General features: G+C 40.6%; 1 protein-coding gene across 1 annotated transcript in view; it reads left to right on the top strand.

Annotated features, from left to right (window-relative positions):
* Nucleotides 1-501: 501 nt before the first annotated feature.
* SLC38A6 (solute carrier family 38, member 6) overlaps nucleotides 502-13,577 on the top strand; it is a gene marked incomplete at both ends in the record, with an annotated part of 36,470 nt that continues 23,394 nt past the window's right edge. Inside the window, 4 exons of the mRNA XM_010186758.1 lie at nucleotides 502-623; nucleotides 1,445-1,518; nucleotides 5,687-5,739; nucleotides 8,869-8,908. Of these exons, the coding sequence (XP_010185060.1) occupies nucleotides 502-623; nucleotides 1,445-1,518; nucleotides 5,687-5,739; nucleotides 8,869-8,908 (289 nt within the window). The remainder of the gene's footprint in view (nucleotides 624-1,444; nucleotides 1,519-5,686; nucleotides 5,740-8,868; nucleotides 8,909-13,577) is intronic.

Raw genomic sequence — 13,577 nt, 5'->3', positions numbered from 1 at the left:
GGGGAGCGTGGGCCCGGCGGGGGGAGGGAGAGCTGGAGCTCAAAGGTCGGATCGATGTGGGGAAGCGGAGGGCGACGGGGCTTCGCGGGAGGCTCCCGGGGGTGACACCTGGCAGGGGCGCGGGGCAGCGCCGGCCCTGGGCGACCGAGCTGAGTCCTGGCGCTGCTTCTGATCCGTTTGATGCTTGGGCTGCGCAGCGATGGGAAGTGCTGCCCTTTGCTCTGCCCCTCGCTCCTGTTGCGAGCCCGCAGGCACAGCCGGCTTTGGAGCATAAACCTCGCCGCGCTCTTATTGCTCTCTGGTATCGCTGTGTGCAAAGGTTGCAGTGGTCTTACGAGACAGCATCGTGTTATTTTATATACACGAGGGTGAGAAAAGAAATTTTCCGATTTCGATAAGGGAAGGAAAAGTTGACTGGCACTCCTCCTCCCTTACACTTACTTCTATGAAAGACCGAAACACCTCTTGCACTAACTGTACTTTGTTTTGCCGTTTTCACAGAATCCTCCAAATCGTGGCTCTTCCTTTGGTTTCTCAGTATTCAATTTAATGAATGCAATAATGGGAAGTGGTATACTTGGCTTATCCTATGCTATGGCCAACACAGGGATCATAGGGTTTAGGTAAGTTTTTAGTGTTTATGTGCACTTATTTTTCAACCCAGCTGGTGGTATGTAACAACGTAACAAAACAAAGCTTGTTAAAAAAACAACTTGTAAAACTTGTAAAAAAATGTGACAAAACTTGATTACTAAATAGACTCCTGTACAAAAACTGAGGAAGAAATAAATAGCTTATGCTTTTCAGCACCGCTGAATAAGATCTTCCTTCTTTGGTTTAGTCATTCAAATCTGTTTGAATGCAAGTACTGCCCAAAAATTGCAGTAAATTGCCACATGGTGGCAATTTCTTGGCCATTACTCCTAATAGATTGATATTTATGTTTTAAAGCTGCTGTCTCTTTTAGATCCAGAAATGGGCCTTCTGGAGTAGGATTGCCACATATCTGAAAAATGAGAATCAGCTTGTGCTTTTGCTTTTGTTTTGCACTTCTGCTTGTTGTACGTGCTAGCCTATGGATAACGGGACCAAAGTTGCCAGAATTGTCATTTTTACCATTTCCTAAGCATTAGGTTCACTTCATTAGAAGATGCATATTTGTACAGACTCTCTGATGTTTACGTCCTCTTTGTTATTCATCTGTGTGGTCTTTACCCTGTACAGAGTATGTGATATGCTTTGGTGGGCACTGTAAGAAACAGCGGAACTTAGCAAGTATTGGGAAGGTCAGAGACCGTATGAACCATAGTCACCAGATACCAGCCATAAAATGAGGAAATCTTGTCTTGTGATAGCTTACTTTTTGCAAAAGTAGCATTCTTAAAGAGATAAATTACACTGCACTCTAAAAGTGCTCTAATCGTAAATATTTTGTGTTTTTTAGTATCTTGTTGCTGATTGTTGCCAGCCTTGCTGCATACTCTGTATTTCTTCTGCTCAGTATGTGCACTCAGACTGGTAAGTGAACAGGTTTTATTTAAGAGTGATCTCTGAAATACTTTATCCCCCGTATCGCAGAGACATGACCCATTCTCATTATTATCACTAACAGCATGTTAACAGATAGCCATGTCTGATTCACTGACGTTGAAATATTGAATGTTTTTAGCAATTATTATTTGCCATTTAAAAACAGGGTTTTGAAGCTTCACGTGAAAAGTCAATGCCCAACTGACTGGTTTCTAGATACTCAGGGTTTGTTTTTTTTTTTCAAAATGCCTCTCATCTTTCAAAAAAGACAGCTCCACTATTTCTATAGTAAAGTTATCCTGGTGCTGGCTGAACCACTCCACTCCAGAGTTGTACTTCAGCTGCTTTCCGTGAAGGCTTAAGAGCAATAAAATAGCAGTCTTTCACTCTTCTGCTTGTAATACAGATTCTGTTTATGGTTTGCAACGGATACTTTCAGGTTTTGTAATCATACTGGATTATCCTAATTCTCATGGCAATTTAGACGCAGGTTTTTACGGCATTTCTGATACTGAATGAGAAGTCACATCGGAGTGCTTAGAAATTACACTGCTCTGAGAATGTTCAAACAGTAGTTTCCAATAATCTGCAGTCTATTCTGGTAATGTTTTAATTCTTGCTGCTTTTAATTGTTTCTGCAACAACTGACTGGGTCCTTGAGTTCTCTCACACAAAGGAAGTCTCCGTCTCTTTCAGTCACTTGTTTATTGTTTCCCTCTTAGCTGTTTTCCTCTTTTCAAAGGTGCTGGGAGAAAATTTCTTGTTTCTTTCCTTATTTGCTTTGTTTTCTGTAGCTCACTTTGATCTCTCAGATGATTGCTTCCTGATGCTTCTTAGATCTCCCGCTCCTGTCTTCACCCGTAGAGTGATCATCTTCATACACTCTTAAAAAGTATCCTCCAGAGGTAGGGTTACTTTTACGGTTGGTGGTGCTGGCTGCTTGATGACTTGGGACTAAGTCTTTGGCAAGTTTTTTTCTCCTCTTGGGGCTCTGCTTATTAGAAAGGAATCAGAACCTGAAATAAGAGCTAGAAAGACACATAAGCAAAAAAAAAAAGGGGAACTTGAGGTATTTTCTGATGATCTTTGTTTACCTCTTATTTGAGGCTGAAAAGTCCTGTATTACATAGGCACTAAGTGGTATTATGTTGTTGTCTGGTAAAGTAAGAATTAAGGAGATCCTTGAAAAAGAACTGTTGGTGAGAGGGGAAAGTGAAGGATTTAAGCTTTTTGGAGTAAGAAAAGTTTCAGTGTTATGAACTTAAGAGACCTAATATGTAAGAGCAGTTTGACTTCTCAGTTATTGTCCAAAGGCAACGTTCCACCGCAGGGAAGCACTTTTAAATACACACAACTGAAAGCAGGGAATACTGCTGAAGTGACAGGATGAAGTATTTCTCTTGTCTGAAACTAGCACTTTACAGTTAATAACCAGTGGTCACCTAATGTTGGCAGGTAATGCTAGCACCTGAACTGTGTCCAGGTACATGTGCTGGATTTACAGCGTTTTGAATATTTTATTTTTTAAAAAACAAGATTTCTCTCAGATGATATGTACTATAATTCTTGTAAACTATTGAAGTAATTAAATGTTAGATATCATTCCAAGTCTTTCCCTGGAATGTTGTCTTTGAAAAGTGAGAAGTGTGACTTGTGGGTCTTTAAAAAGTGAATACGAAATGTGGCCTGTTGCAGCTTGACAGAGTAAAATCCGTGCATGTGTTTGCTTCCAAAGTAGATAATTCAGCACTTTTCTTCATGAAACCTGCATGCGTTTGTGAACAACGTTACAGTATTAAGCTTAATCCATGGCAAGGAATTGGAAAGAAATTTTAGTAGGTTTCTATTAGAAAATGAGCTAGAAAAATTTAAAGGGTGGAGAGGAAAAAATCTTTGAAAGTGTAAACTATTGATTCAAGTATTCAAATACTGAAGGTAATCCTAGGAAAGTGCTAACCTATAAAATACCTTCTGGAAAGGAAGCTCTACTATTAATTCCGTTTTAAGCAGAGACCAGGATTTATTAAGCACAGACATTTTAAAAATAAAGAAGCGTGTTCAGCTGTTAAATTATATTTGTCTAGACTTTGACAAAATCAAATTATTTGTGTAGACCAAAAGGTTTAGCAAAAAAAAAAAATTGCCAAGCATGAAGTGTTAGATTTGGGTTAGTTTAGACAAAGTTTTCTCCCGCTGTTAATTCAGTACAACCTGCATTGCTCTGGGGTTGGGACTGACAAAGGCTGAGCTCAGGCTGTAAAGCAAAGGAATCGGGAATGCAGGTGGGTTTTACTTTGAAGTCTCGTGGCTTTTTTGCTTTTCACGGTATGAGTTAGTCACGAGTATTCCTCATAGTAAACTTGCCAATTCCACTTTGTGTTTAAAGGGATAATTTCCATTCAGTGTTAATAACAGAACAGAAATCAAGCCCATCGGGCAGAACTTGTTTGTCTTTCTATCAGTTGTGCTTAATACTCTTGAAACTCCAAAGGTAATGCGATTGAGTTCTAGGGCTTCCCCGTGTTCACAGGGCTACATTGATTAGAGAAGCACGAGTTACTGTAGACAATATTCTAAGGTTTTATATTGCTGTTTTGAGATTGCGTGGAAAATTGTGTTCTCTTTTTGTTGGTAACTCCACGTGCGTGTGTGCTGCCTGTCTGTTCTCATGTGGTAAAAACAGCTCTCTCCTAAATACGTCTAACGTTTTCCTCATTTGTTGTTGCCATTGGAGATGGCCTTCTAAAATGCTGTCTTTTTTGTGATCAGCAACTTTGTAAATTAAGAAAAATACAGAATAAAGTAGAGTAAGATTCTTCGTGTTGAATGATACCTGTATATGATTTGTATCAGTAACAGCAGAAGTAAGAGATTAATCCAGGTTTATGCTGAGAGCTGACTCTGGCTTATTTAATTTTGTAATTTCACTTCTTTTGTCAGAGCGTATTGGTGTCAGCAATAGAGCAGAGAGTGAAATGTCGCCCTTGAGAAAATAATATGAGAAAATCAGTGAAGTTTTGCTTCCTCTAGAGCACTGATGTGATTTTGAAATAAAAGGGCGGTCTGAGGCTCCAGTCCTGTTACCTGAGCCCTGTGAACCGCCTGTGTTTCCCATGTCTGATTCCATTTATCCTTCACTCAGGTGTCAAGGTGTGCCCCCAGCAGCTCAAATTGCAGGGCTGGGCCCTGAATTAAGGTGTGACAGGAGCAGAGCGAGAGCGTCCCGAGTAGAGCCAAGGAAGGGAAAGCAAGTGTTACGGCAATAAAATTATGTGGGCTTGAGGTTAATTTTACCCTTTGGAGCATTTACAACTGCAGACCCTTTTATTCTAGACCAAGAAAGTGAGTGGTAGTTCTCAGAAAACTTTCATCTTCTTGATATCGCTTGGGTTTCTACTCACAAAATACAGAGCAGTAATGAAAGACTTTAATACATCTCCCCTCTTCTGAGAGGGGATTGGTTTGAGTTAACAGGGATATTAGAAGTGAGCTTCAGCTAAAACTCAACAAAAGCATCCAGGAAACTACAGGCTGTTTCATTGTGATTAAGTGAGGTGCAGGTAAAGGCAGAATTTTTGCTTTCTTTTTAGTTTTGCTTTGGTTTTGGTTTTGGTTTTTTTAATAATCGATTTCAACCAAGGAAGTTCTTTACCTTCAGCTCTCTTGAAAATAAGTAGTGCCGAGTTTTTAAAAGCTGGCAAGATGATGACTGATGTTTATAGTCCTAGAAAGCTGAAAAGAGATCCTCTGTTGTTGTCTTCATTTAAAAAAAATTATACTTTAACAAATAAAATGCGGGAATAACTTACATCCAATTGTTGAGACTGATTTTGTAATTCCTCACCTATGGTGTCATCTACAAAAATCTTTGGGATAAGGCAATTTGCCACTAATGTATAATATTATTTTTTTTTACTATTATTATTTTAATATTAAATTAAGTTCCTGGAGAGTCTGTGAATGGTTCAGCATAAAGGTCAGCAGGAGGACAAATGGATATAAAAGCTATTTTATACATTAAAAATACTATAAAATAGTCTCTTAATTCTGTCCCGGTTTGTGTTCATTTAAAAAGGAAAAAAAAGCAAAGCTGGAGTTTTCAGTTGATTTTGAAGTTAGAAATATTTTAGCTTTTGTTTTCTTTTCTTGCTAACAGCTGTGACTTCTTACGAAGACCTTGGCCTGTTTGCGTTTGGATCAACTGGAAAGGTAAGTATTTATTTTTACCCCTGTATTTTTCTTCTTCGTCTCGTGCTTCTGATATGCAGCTGTTCTTTGCACAGTAAAGAGATGTAAATGAAATATGTAGTTTTTTACTGATGTCCTGCTATACTGAAAAGTCCATTATGTCCTGAAGCCACTTTCTACTACATTTTAGTTAGCGTGTTGGTCTGCGGAAGCTCAAACTTTAGTTAACTGTAAAACAGACACTCATGAAATGCAAGATTTTGGGCCTCTTTCCTGTCAGAGTGTTCATTTTCGAGCTGTATGTACAAATACTTGCTCAGTGGCATTGTTGCTGAGTTGGCTCAGGTTTGTAACAGCTCCATCCTACCTCTGCTCCAGCGGTTAAAGAGACGGGTAAGTGATTTACTGCTGGTGTTCTCGCATTTAATAGAGATCGAAGATCAGTGTTTGCTTTGCCCCTAAGTTCCACAATAAGAACAAATAAGAAGAAGTTTAATGCATGTTTATTTTTTTCTTTTGTTTAGTAGACTCTTCAGATTAGTATTTCTTACTTGTTAGGGCTGGTTTTTTCATGATTAAAAAACCCCAAGCAAAACAAATGACCAGCAGACTAACCACTGTGGTATGAGAGTAATCAGCATGTAAGCCATGCCTTTTTAGTACTGTGTATTGAACCTGTTTTTCCTGATGGACAATGTTGTCCAGTAGCGTGGGGTGCACAAGAAATGCTACTGGTGAATACCACACATTCAATATTATGATTTCTGTGCTCTGTTTCAGTTAAATTGAGAGCATATTTAGGGGGATTGGACTGGATGATCTTTTGAGGTCCCTTCCAATCCCTAACGTTCTGGGATTCTGTGATTTTACCACACAGAAGTGTGATTTTAATGGCTTACTAAAACAATGTAAATTTTTCTTAAATGAGTTCTGCTTAACAGAGTAGAGTTTGATTTTTTTCTGCTTTAATCTAACTGAGAATTAAATCTGAGCTATTAGGTGTTTAGAAGACTTCACCAGCATTAATAAGCAGATGCGAGTGTAGACTGTGAGGATCAATATTTATTGATCCAAGTTAAGGTGTGATGAACCTCAAGAAATAATAAACCTTGATATTAGCAAGGTATGAAATAAATTTATTTTTATGGGAGCTGCTCTGTGCACCTTAACCACAAGCCATTAGAGGCAGAAGCCATAGAAATTAAGAGCTTAAGGAGATATTAAAATGTGGCGTAGTCTGCCCTTGCTCTGAAGCAGGGCTAAACATACATAAACCATTCTTTGCAGATGTTTGTCTGCTCTGTTATTTAAAAGCTGAAATGAAGCAGATTTCACAGCTTCACTGTGTCATCAACATCAGTAATTTTTAAATTTTCCCTAACACACTTTTTCATAATTTTCAATTTAAATAATTTGTGCTACAAATCATCTGGTCTTTTGTTTTCAGTATGCACGCAGGCACTGGAATATTTTTAGGTTGGGAAGCTGTTGTTTTGATTAAATAATTAACAAAAGTTCACTGAGCTTTGCTGATGGACTGACATTTTCTGGAACACTTACCTTTCCCATTTAAAGCACTGCTGGCGTTTGTAGACCTTTCTTAAAACCTGCCTGCAAAACGGAACACAGTAAGCTGGCTGAGAACTTGACGGTGACAAGCATGTAATCATTACCTGTATTTTGGGTAAAACATGGCTGGTACTACATCCCAAAACAAGATCTTTTGTTTCTGTGGGTGCTTCGTGCTATTGATTGTGTTATCTCAGACTATCTTCTCTATTTGCAGTCTAATAACTTATAAGTCATGTATTTGAGGTCTACTTCCTGAATGCATTGCTTTCAACTGAGCTTGTTGATTTTTAGACTCTTCTAGTTTACCACAACTGTTCTGAATTCTAATCCTGGCCCTGAACTCTCCTGACCCTCGTCAGGCACAGGTGGCTTTTTTATTTTTCTGTTGTCTTTAAAGTAGGATTTACTGTTCCCTCCCGACTCATTTGGTAATGATGCAGACTTTTGCAGGACCTTGCCTGAGCTGGCATCTTAGGTTGAGAGTAAACTTGTGGTTAACTACTCTTGAAGTAAGTAGAGTTTTCCAACCTTATGGTGATTTCCTGTCAAAAAGATTTCTCTGAGATTTGTGAGAATGGAGATTTTCTGCCGTTGGAAGATTGCTGATTCTCCCTTTCCAGAGACATGAAGTATTTGTTTCCGTCTGTGGCAAATTCCAAGATAACATAAGGGTTTGTTGTTTGGTTTCCCCCCCGCCTTCCCCTGTGACTTTTGAACTTACTTAGAATTTGTCTAAAATCTGATAAGATTTTCTAGCTGATCAGTTGAAAAACCAGCAACTCTGCTTTTGGATTTTATTTGAAAGTACAAATTTGTTTTCCTTCTTGTGAGTGTGGCTTAATTTGTTCCAAGTGGACTCCATGGTAGCACTCATGTAGGAAGGTCCTGCTACAACAGGAGTAGCAGTGGGTAGAAGGACAAGCTGTGCTCAATGACTGTGCTATTTTAGAACTCAACTGAAAAGAAACACTGGGAAAACTTTAGACACTTGAAGGGTTTTTTCAGTTGGAAGTTAATTCTTCGGATTCAGACAAATAGTTTAATAGCCTATGGTAATTTCTACTTCCATATCAGTCCAGTATGAATGACCACAAATACTAAAGAAAAATCTCTTCAGCTTCCAAGTTTAAAGGAATAATGACATTCATAACAGTTAAAAATATTCAGGGTTTTGAAGTGAGGAAGTAGCTTGTACAAATCTCTGCTGGTTGTCTTTTCAGATGTGAATGATCCTTTTCATTTGTGCTCACCTAATCTCAATTTGAATGCACTTACACGTTTTCAGAGATTTAAAAACCTCACTGTCTGTAGAACACGATTCTCTATAACTTCTCTAGTTTTATCATCTCTGAATGAAAATGCCCTATCCTCAGGGAGAATTTTTTGCTTTTATATTCGTTTTAGCTTGCATTGGTTTCCATGTGTTAAACTCTTCACTAAAGAGAAGAGGGCCTTCCTTTCAGTACTAGTTATCGCTTCTACATCTGTTTAAGATAATACATGTGTGTTTTATGACTGCTTTAGACATACGATTGCAGTTATCTTCACCCTTTCTAAAGAAATCAATTTTTTTTATAGGTTCTTGTTGCAACTACAATAATTATCCAGAATATCGGAGGTAAGAAACTTCATATGCTCAATATTAACTGAGTGGAGTAAAACCTTTACAGCCTACAAAGCTCCACAAACACCAAAGGCAATAACTAAACCAGAGTGTTCCTAGGACGCTGTTTAAAAGGCCAGAAAACTTGGTCTTATGTGGTGATGCTGAGCGGAAGCGCTGTAGCTGTGGGGTAGACGGGGGCGCTGACAGGGGTTGGGTTGTGAGCCTGGTGCTGCAGCACAGGGCGAGGAGCACGTCCATCAGGGCTGGCTTTGCTGATTAAAGGGGCTGAGGAAGCAGCAGCTCTCTGCTGTTCCGTACGTTTGCATCTGGTAGCTGCATTTTATCATATCACGTTTTGGGTTTTGCTGCTGGAACCCACTTGTGCATTTTAGTGATTTGTGTAACATCTGAATGTTGACATAGCCTCGAAGTTTCATATTGTCTTCATTAATGGCAGCTTTGCTTTTGTTAGTCCCATATCTTGTTTTTTGGGAACGTTGTTTGGTTTGCTGACTCTCTTCATGTGGGCTGATGTTCTATGGTGTCGTGTGCTGGGCCTCCAGTTACATTATTCTTATTTGTCTTCCTTGGTGCACGACTTAATAAAATAACATTAGCTGTCTTTGTATTAAAAATCACCTGAGCACTTAAATTTTTACTTGGGTATATTCACATACTTTATAGTTGCTAAGTAGTAGTGGCCTTACAAATTAATTGTCTGAAAGTAGACAGTGTTTAACAGAACAGTTTTAAATTTTTTGGCCGTAAATGTTTGGGATACTTTCTTTTAGATGAGGGAATTAAAGTGAAAGCTCCCTCCTTTTCTCCCCATACCCCAAAGAAGATCCACGTGTTCACACACACTGACAGAAGGAAACAGCATTCCAGCGCTGCTGTCCTTTCCCTCAGGATTACTTGTTGAGTCCAGACAACTCAGTGATTGCTGGGTTTTGTCACTATGTAGAGACCTAGAACTAGACCAAATAACTGCTTTTATGATAAAATTGGAGTATTTTCTTATACTAAAAGCTTCAACGATAAAAACTGCCTAATCGAAATGGCTATGAAACGCCAAGCATTAATTTCAGGCAGGACTGAAGATGTTGATTCCAATATTAAGGATTATTTATTCTTACAGGTTTTAGAGGGTGTTCTGTAGCAATGAACAAATTTCTGAATTTCCTTTCCCGTTGAAGTGGACCTCTAAGTAAGCAGCACTAGGGAAGGAGGGAGACACAGTACGGGTTCTAGAGACGCTGGGATCGTGTACAAGGCTCTGTGGTCAAAGGAAATACTACTCTCATTTTTTCCTCACAGTAGTTCCTAACCTTCTCTGTGTCATTTTTAATAAAATCCAGCTCAGTAACTCTAGAGCCCCAAACTATTGCATGCTGGATATCATCAAACTACTTACTCTGTCTTCTGCAGCGACCTTCTCTGCCAACAAGTCGGGCCTGGTTTGCCAACCAGTGGTTTTCCATTCAGCTAGTTAAAAAGTAGGTTTTTGCAAGTTGAAACTCTTCTTCCAAATATTTTTAGTGATCTCATTTTGATGGAAGTTTTGGTTCTTCTGGTTCCAAGGGCAGTATCTTTTGTGCAAGAGAACGGTCGCAGTTCATGCATTGGGTACACTGGCTCGCAAAGATCGCACAGTTTCAAATGCACTGAAAAGAGAAAGCTGACTTTCCTTCCCTGAATCGGTGTCAGCAGTGCCCCAGCACGCCCCAGTCTGCGAGGGAGCGTGATGTGTGGGAACATGGGTTGCAAGTTGGGCCTCCTCGGCACCTTCTCCCATGCAGATGATGTACTGAGCTGTCGCAGCTTCTGTTCAGTGTTTCTGTTTCTGCTTGGGAACAGAGCTCCCAGCTGCGTTATTTCTCTCCATCACAGCCGTCTCTGGCACGGTGCTGTGATGCTGCGGTCCAAGTCAGAGCAGAGCTGTGTCAGGAACTCTTTGGAGATGACCCTACTGCAGGCTAACAGGCTCTGAACGAAAAATAAATGAAAAGAGAGATGGAGAGTTCTCTTTGCCTCTCACTGAGCCTTGACTCTTGAAGAAATGCATAGAAAGAAAAGAAGTTTTCTCGTCTTTCTGGTCCTTCTGCAGTTTTTAAATGGGAGTGGTGAAATGGTGTGGTGTAGTTTGTCTCGAGTGGGAGCCAAGCTGGAATTGAGTGCAAAACTCCCCCTTTCTGCTTAGTGCTTTTTGGTGGTGTTCCCCTCTTCTTGTTTTTCTGTCCGCCCAAAGGAAGCAGCAGCACTGTACCTGTTGGGCAGACACCCAGGCTCTGTCGACATCTTTAATTTCAGAGTAAGGCTAAAAATAAAACTGTTTTGTGTTACCTTCTCCGTCATCAGACCTGGGTACCTTGCATCATGCGGCATCTTATTTCAGAAGTGACTGGCGAGCATGAGATAATGAATGACGGTTTGTGATGAAAATAAGCAGCCTTGCTAGGGTTATTGTTACTGTCAGCATCTAATCTGGGCTTTTAAAAAGTTTGGTCTGATCACTTCTAAAAATAATTTAAGTGTGGAAGTGATCTGCGTTCATTTGTGCTGAAGAGAGCTTTTTAGTAATCACTTTAATGTAGTTATGCTTTCTAATTTGTCAGCTTTGCTTTTTTAAAAAATAAAGCCTAAGGTGCAGCTTAGAATTTGACATCCTGATTGCACACACTTCTGGATTTGCGGAGATGGGGCAGTTGATTTTCAGACTTGCAGAATACCAAAAGAATAAATAAAATTTCTACAGCTGCAGGAAAGCACTGGTTCGTCAAATTTGGAAAGGAAAAGGTTAAAAAAAAATGATTTCAAGTACATTGCTTGGAATGTTGAGAAGGATCTCTGATGTGAGTGCTCAACTTTCCTGCAGATTTTTAATTGTCTCTTGGAATGCTTTGTGTTAGGTTAATCCAACACAGACCAAATACCAAAACCCATTTAAGTACCAAGGATTGACTAAGGATGCATCAAGATAATGCATTAACTCTGCAGTATCCGAATGTAAAATTAAGGTCAGTTTAAGTACCAACACTTACAGACTTCATGGACCATACACAAATTCTTAGCTTGGAGTGATTAAACTTTGTTAACAAACACCGACACTGCAAGAACAAGTACATCTGGATATAAGGAAAGCTAGGCAAATATTCTCAAGAGTGAAAACGAAAGGTTGACTGGGATGGCCAGGGCTACTCATTTTGGTATTGTTCTATTTGTCAGTATTTTGGCCCAATCCAGCAGCTTTTTAACCGAAATAACCAGTGATAGTTACGTGGGAACTGCCTTGGTCTTGAAAGAGCTGCTGGGTGTGCCTGGAGGGCTAAAAGCGGACGCTGGAAAGGAAATTGTCCCATTTCCCACTGCCAGGCTGGGGCTTTGTTCATCTGCTCCTCTGGACCCTTTCCTTTCACCCCAACTCTGCAAATGGAGTCCCCTCCCAAATGTGCATTTCTTGCTTACCACACAGAAACAGATCGTGAAGGATTTCAGACCTTGCTCTGTGCCCTCTTAAGAGGAGCGAGGGCACTCGGGGAAGCTGTATGCCTGGAGGCGCAGAAGGAGCGAGGGAGGCAGCTATGGAGAACGCTGAGCTATGCGGCTTTGCCGGCTCTTTCCGTAATCCTGCCCGGGAGCGGCAGGAGTTGGCCGCAGTCCCCGCTATTGTTTGAATAGCGCTGTGCTTCTAGGAAGTGATGGATGGGGCTTGGTGGGCCAAAGCCGTGGCTCGGCGTCACACGGCCCATCCTCCTCTCCTGCCGGGGGAGGTCTGCGATCTTCCTGGGTGCTTTCTGAGCGAGGAAGGAAGACGGGAGGTTCTCCAGATATTGTGTTCTCTGTGGATGGACTGAGAAGGAGGACAGTCCACAGCCGTGTGTCCGGTAGAAAATCAGTAGGAATCTTTAAGCACATGCAGTGAAGTTAGAGAAGGAATCGTTTTAGCCGAGCTGGTGGAAAAATGGAGGTAAACACGATAAAGTATTGCACAAGAGCAGCTCTCAGTCTGTTGCCAACACTAACAAATCTTCAGCTTTAGCTCCAGCAGGAAGCGTGCGGAGAGTTTTACAGCCCGCTGCTCTGGGCTGTGGGCTGCTATCAGCTGAAGGTCACCACTGGAGGGAGAGATCCCGGGGCCCAGGGGGGCTGGTAGCTGCCATGCACTGAAACAGTGGTTGAAACTGCTGAGAACATGAGTTTAATTATTTAAAATGTGTCGGCAGTGGGAGTAAGTGCAGCAGTAGAACCTGCAGTGTGGCCATGTAGCTTAGGTGGTCTGCGTCAGGATTTTTTGCAGCAGACTTTTCTTATTTTTCCAATTTCTTGCAGTAGGCTGGGACCCAGGGGAGTTCTCGTGCTGCAGATCAGCGTGAGTAACCAGCCTGTCTTGGCTTGCACGCAGCGACCATTGCAGTCACTCTCTGGAACTGAGCTTTCCAGACAGCTATCTTAATTTTACAAAGAATTACTTGCTTTCTAGTATAAGTGCAGTTTAATTAAGTGTAATTTCTGTAACTGCTGCTCGCAGATTTCGTTTTGGTATTCTGCAGTTAACATGTCCTCAAAGGCACATGTTTTTCTTCTTTGTAAGGAGGGAAAAAAGATTGTTCTGTATCCCCGGAGCGTTGTTTTTATCCTTGGGTCTACCTGAATGCCATAGACAGTAAATAAAAGTGGTGGG

Source organism: Mesitornis unicolor, unplaced genomic scaffold, assembly GCF_000695765.1.
Source record: "Mesitornis unicolor isolate BGI_N332 unplaced genomic scaffold, ASM69576v1 scaffold4546, whole genome shotgun sequence".
Classification (NCBI taxonomy): Eukaryota; Metazoa; Chordata; class Aves; order Mesitornithiformes; family Mesitornithidae; genus Mesitornis; species Mesitornis unicolor.
Note: the sequence above shows the minus strand (reverse complement) of the source record. Positions and strands in the feature narration are given on the sequence as shown.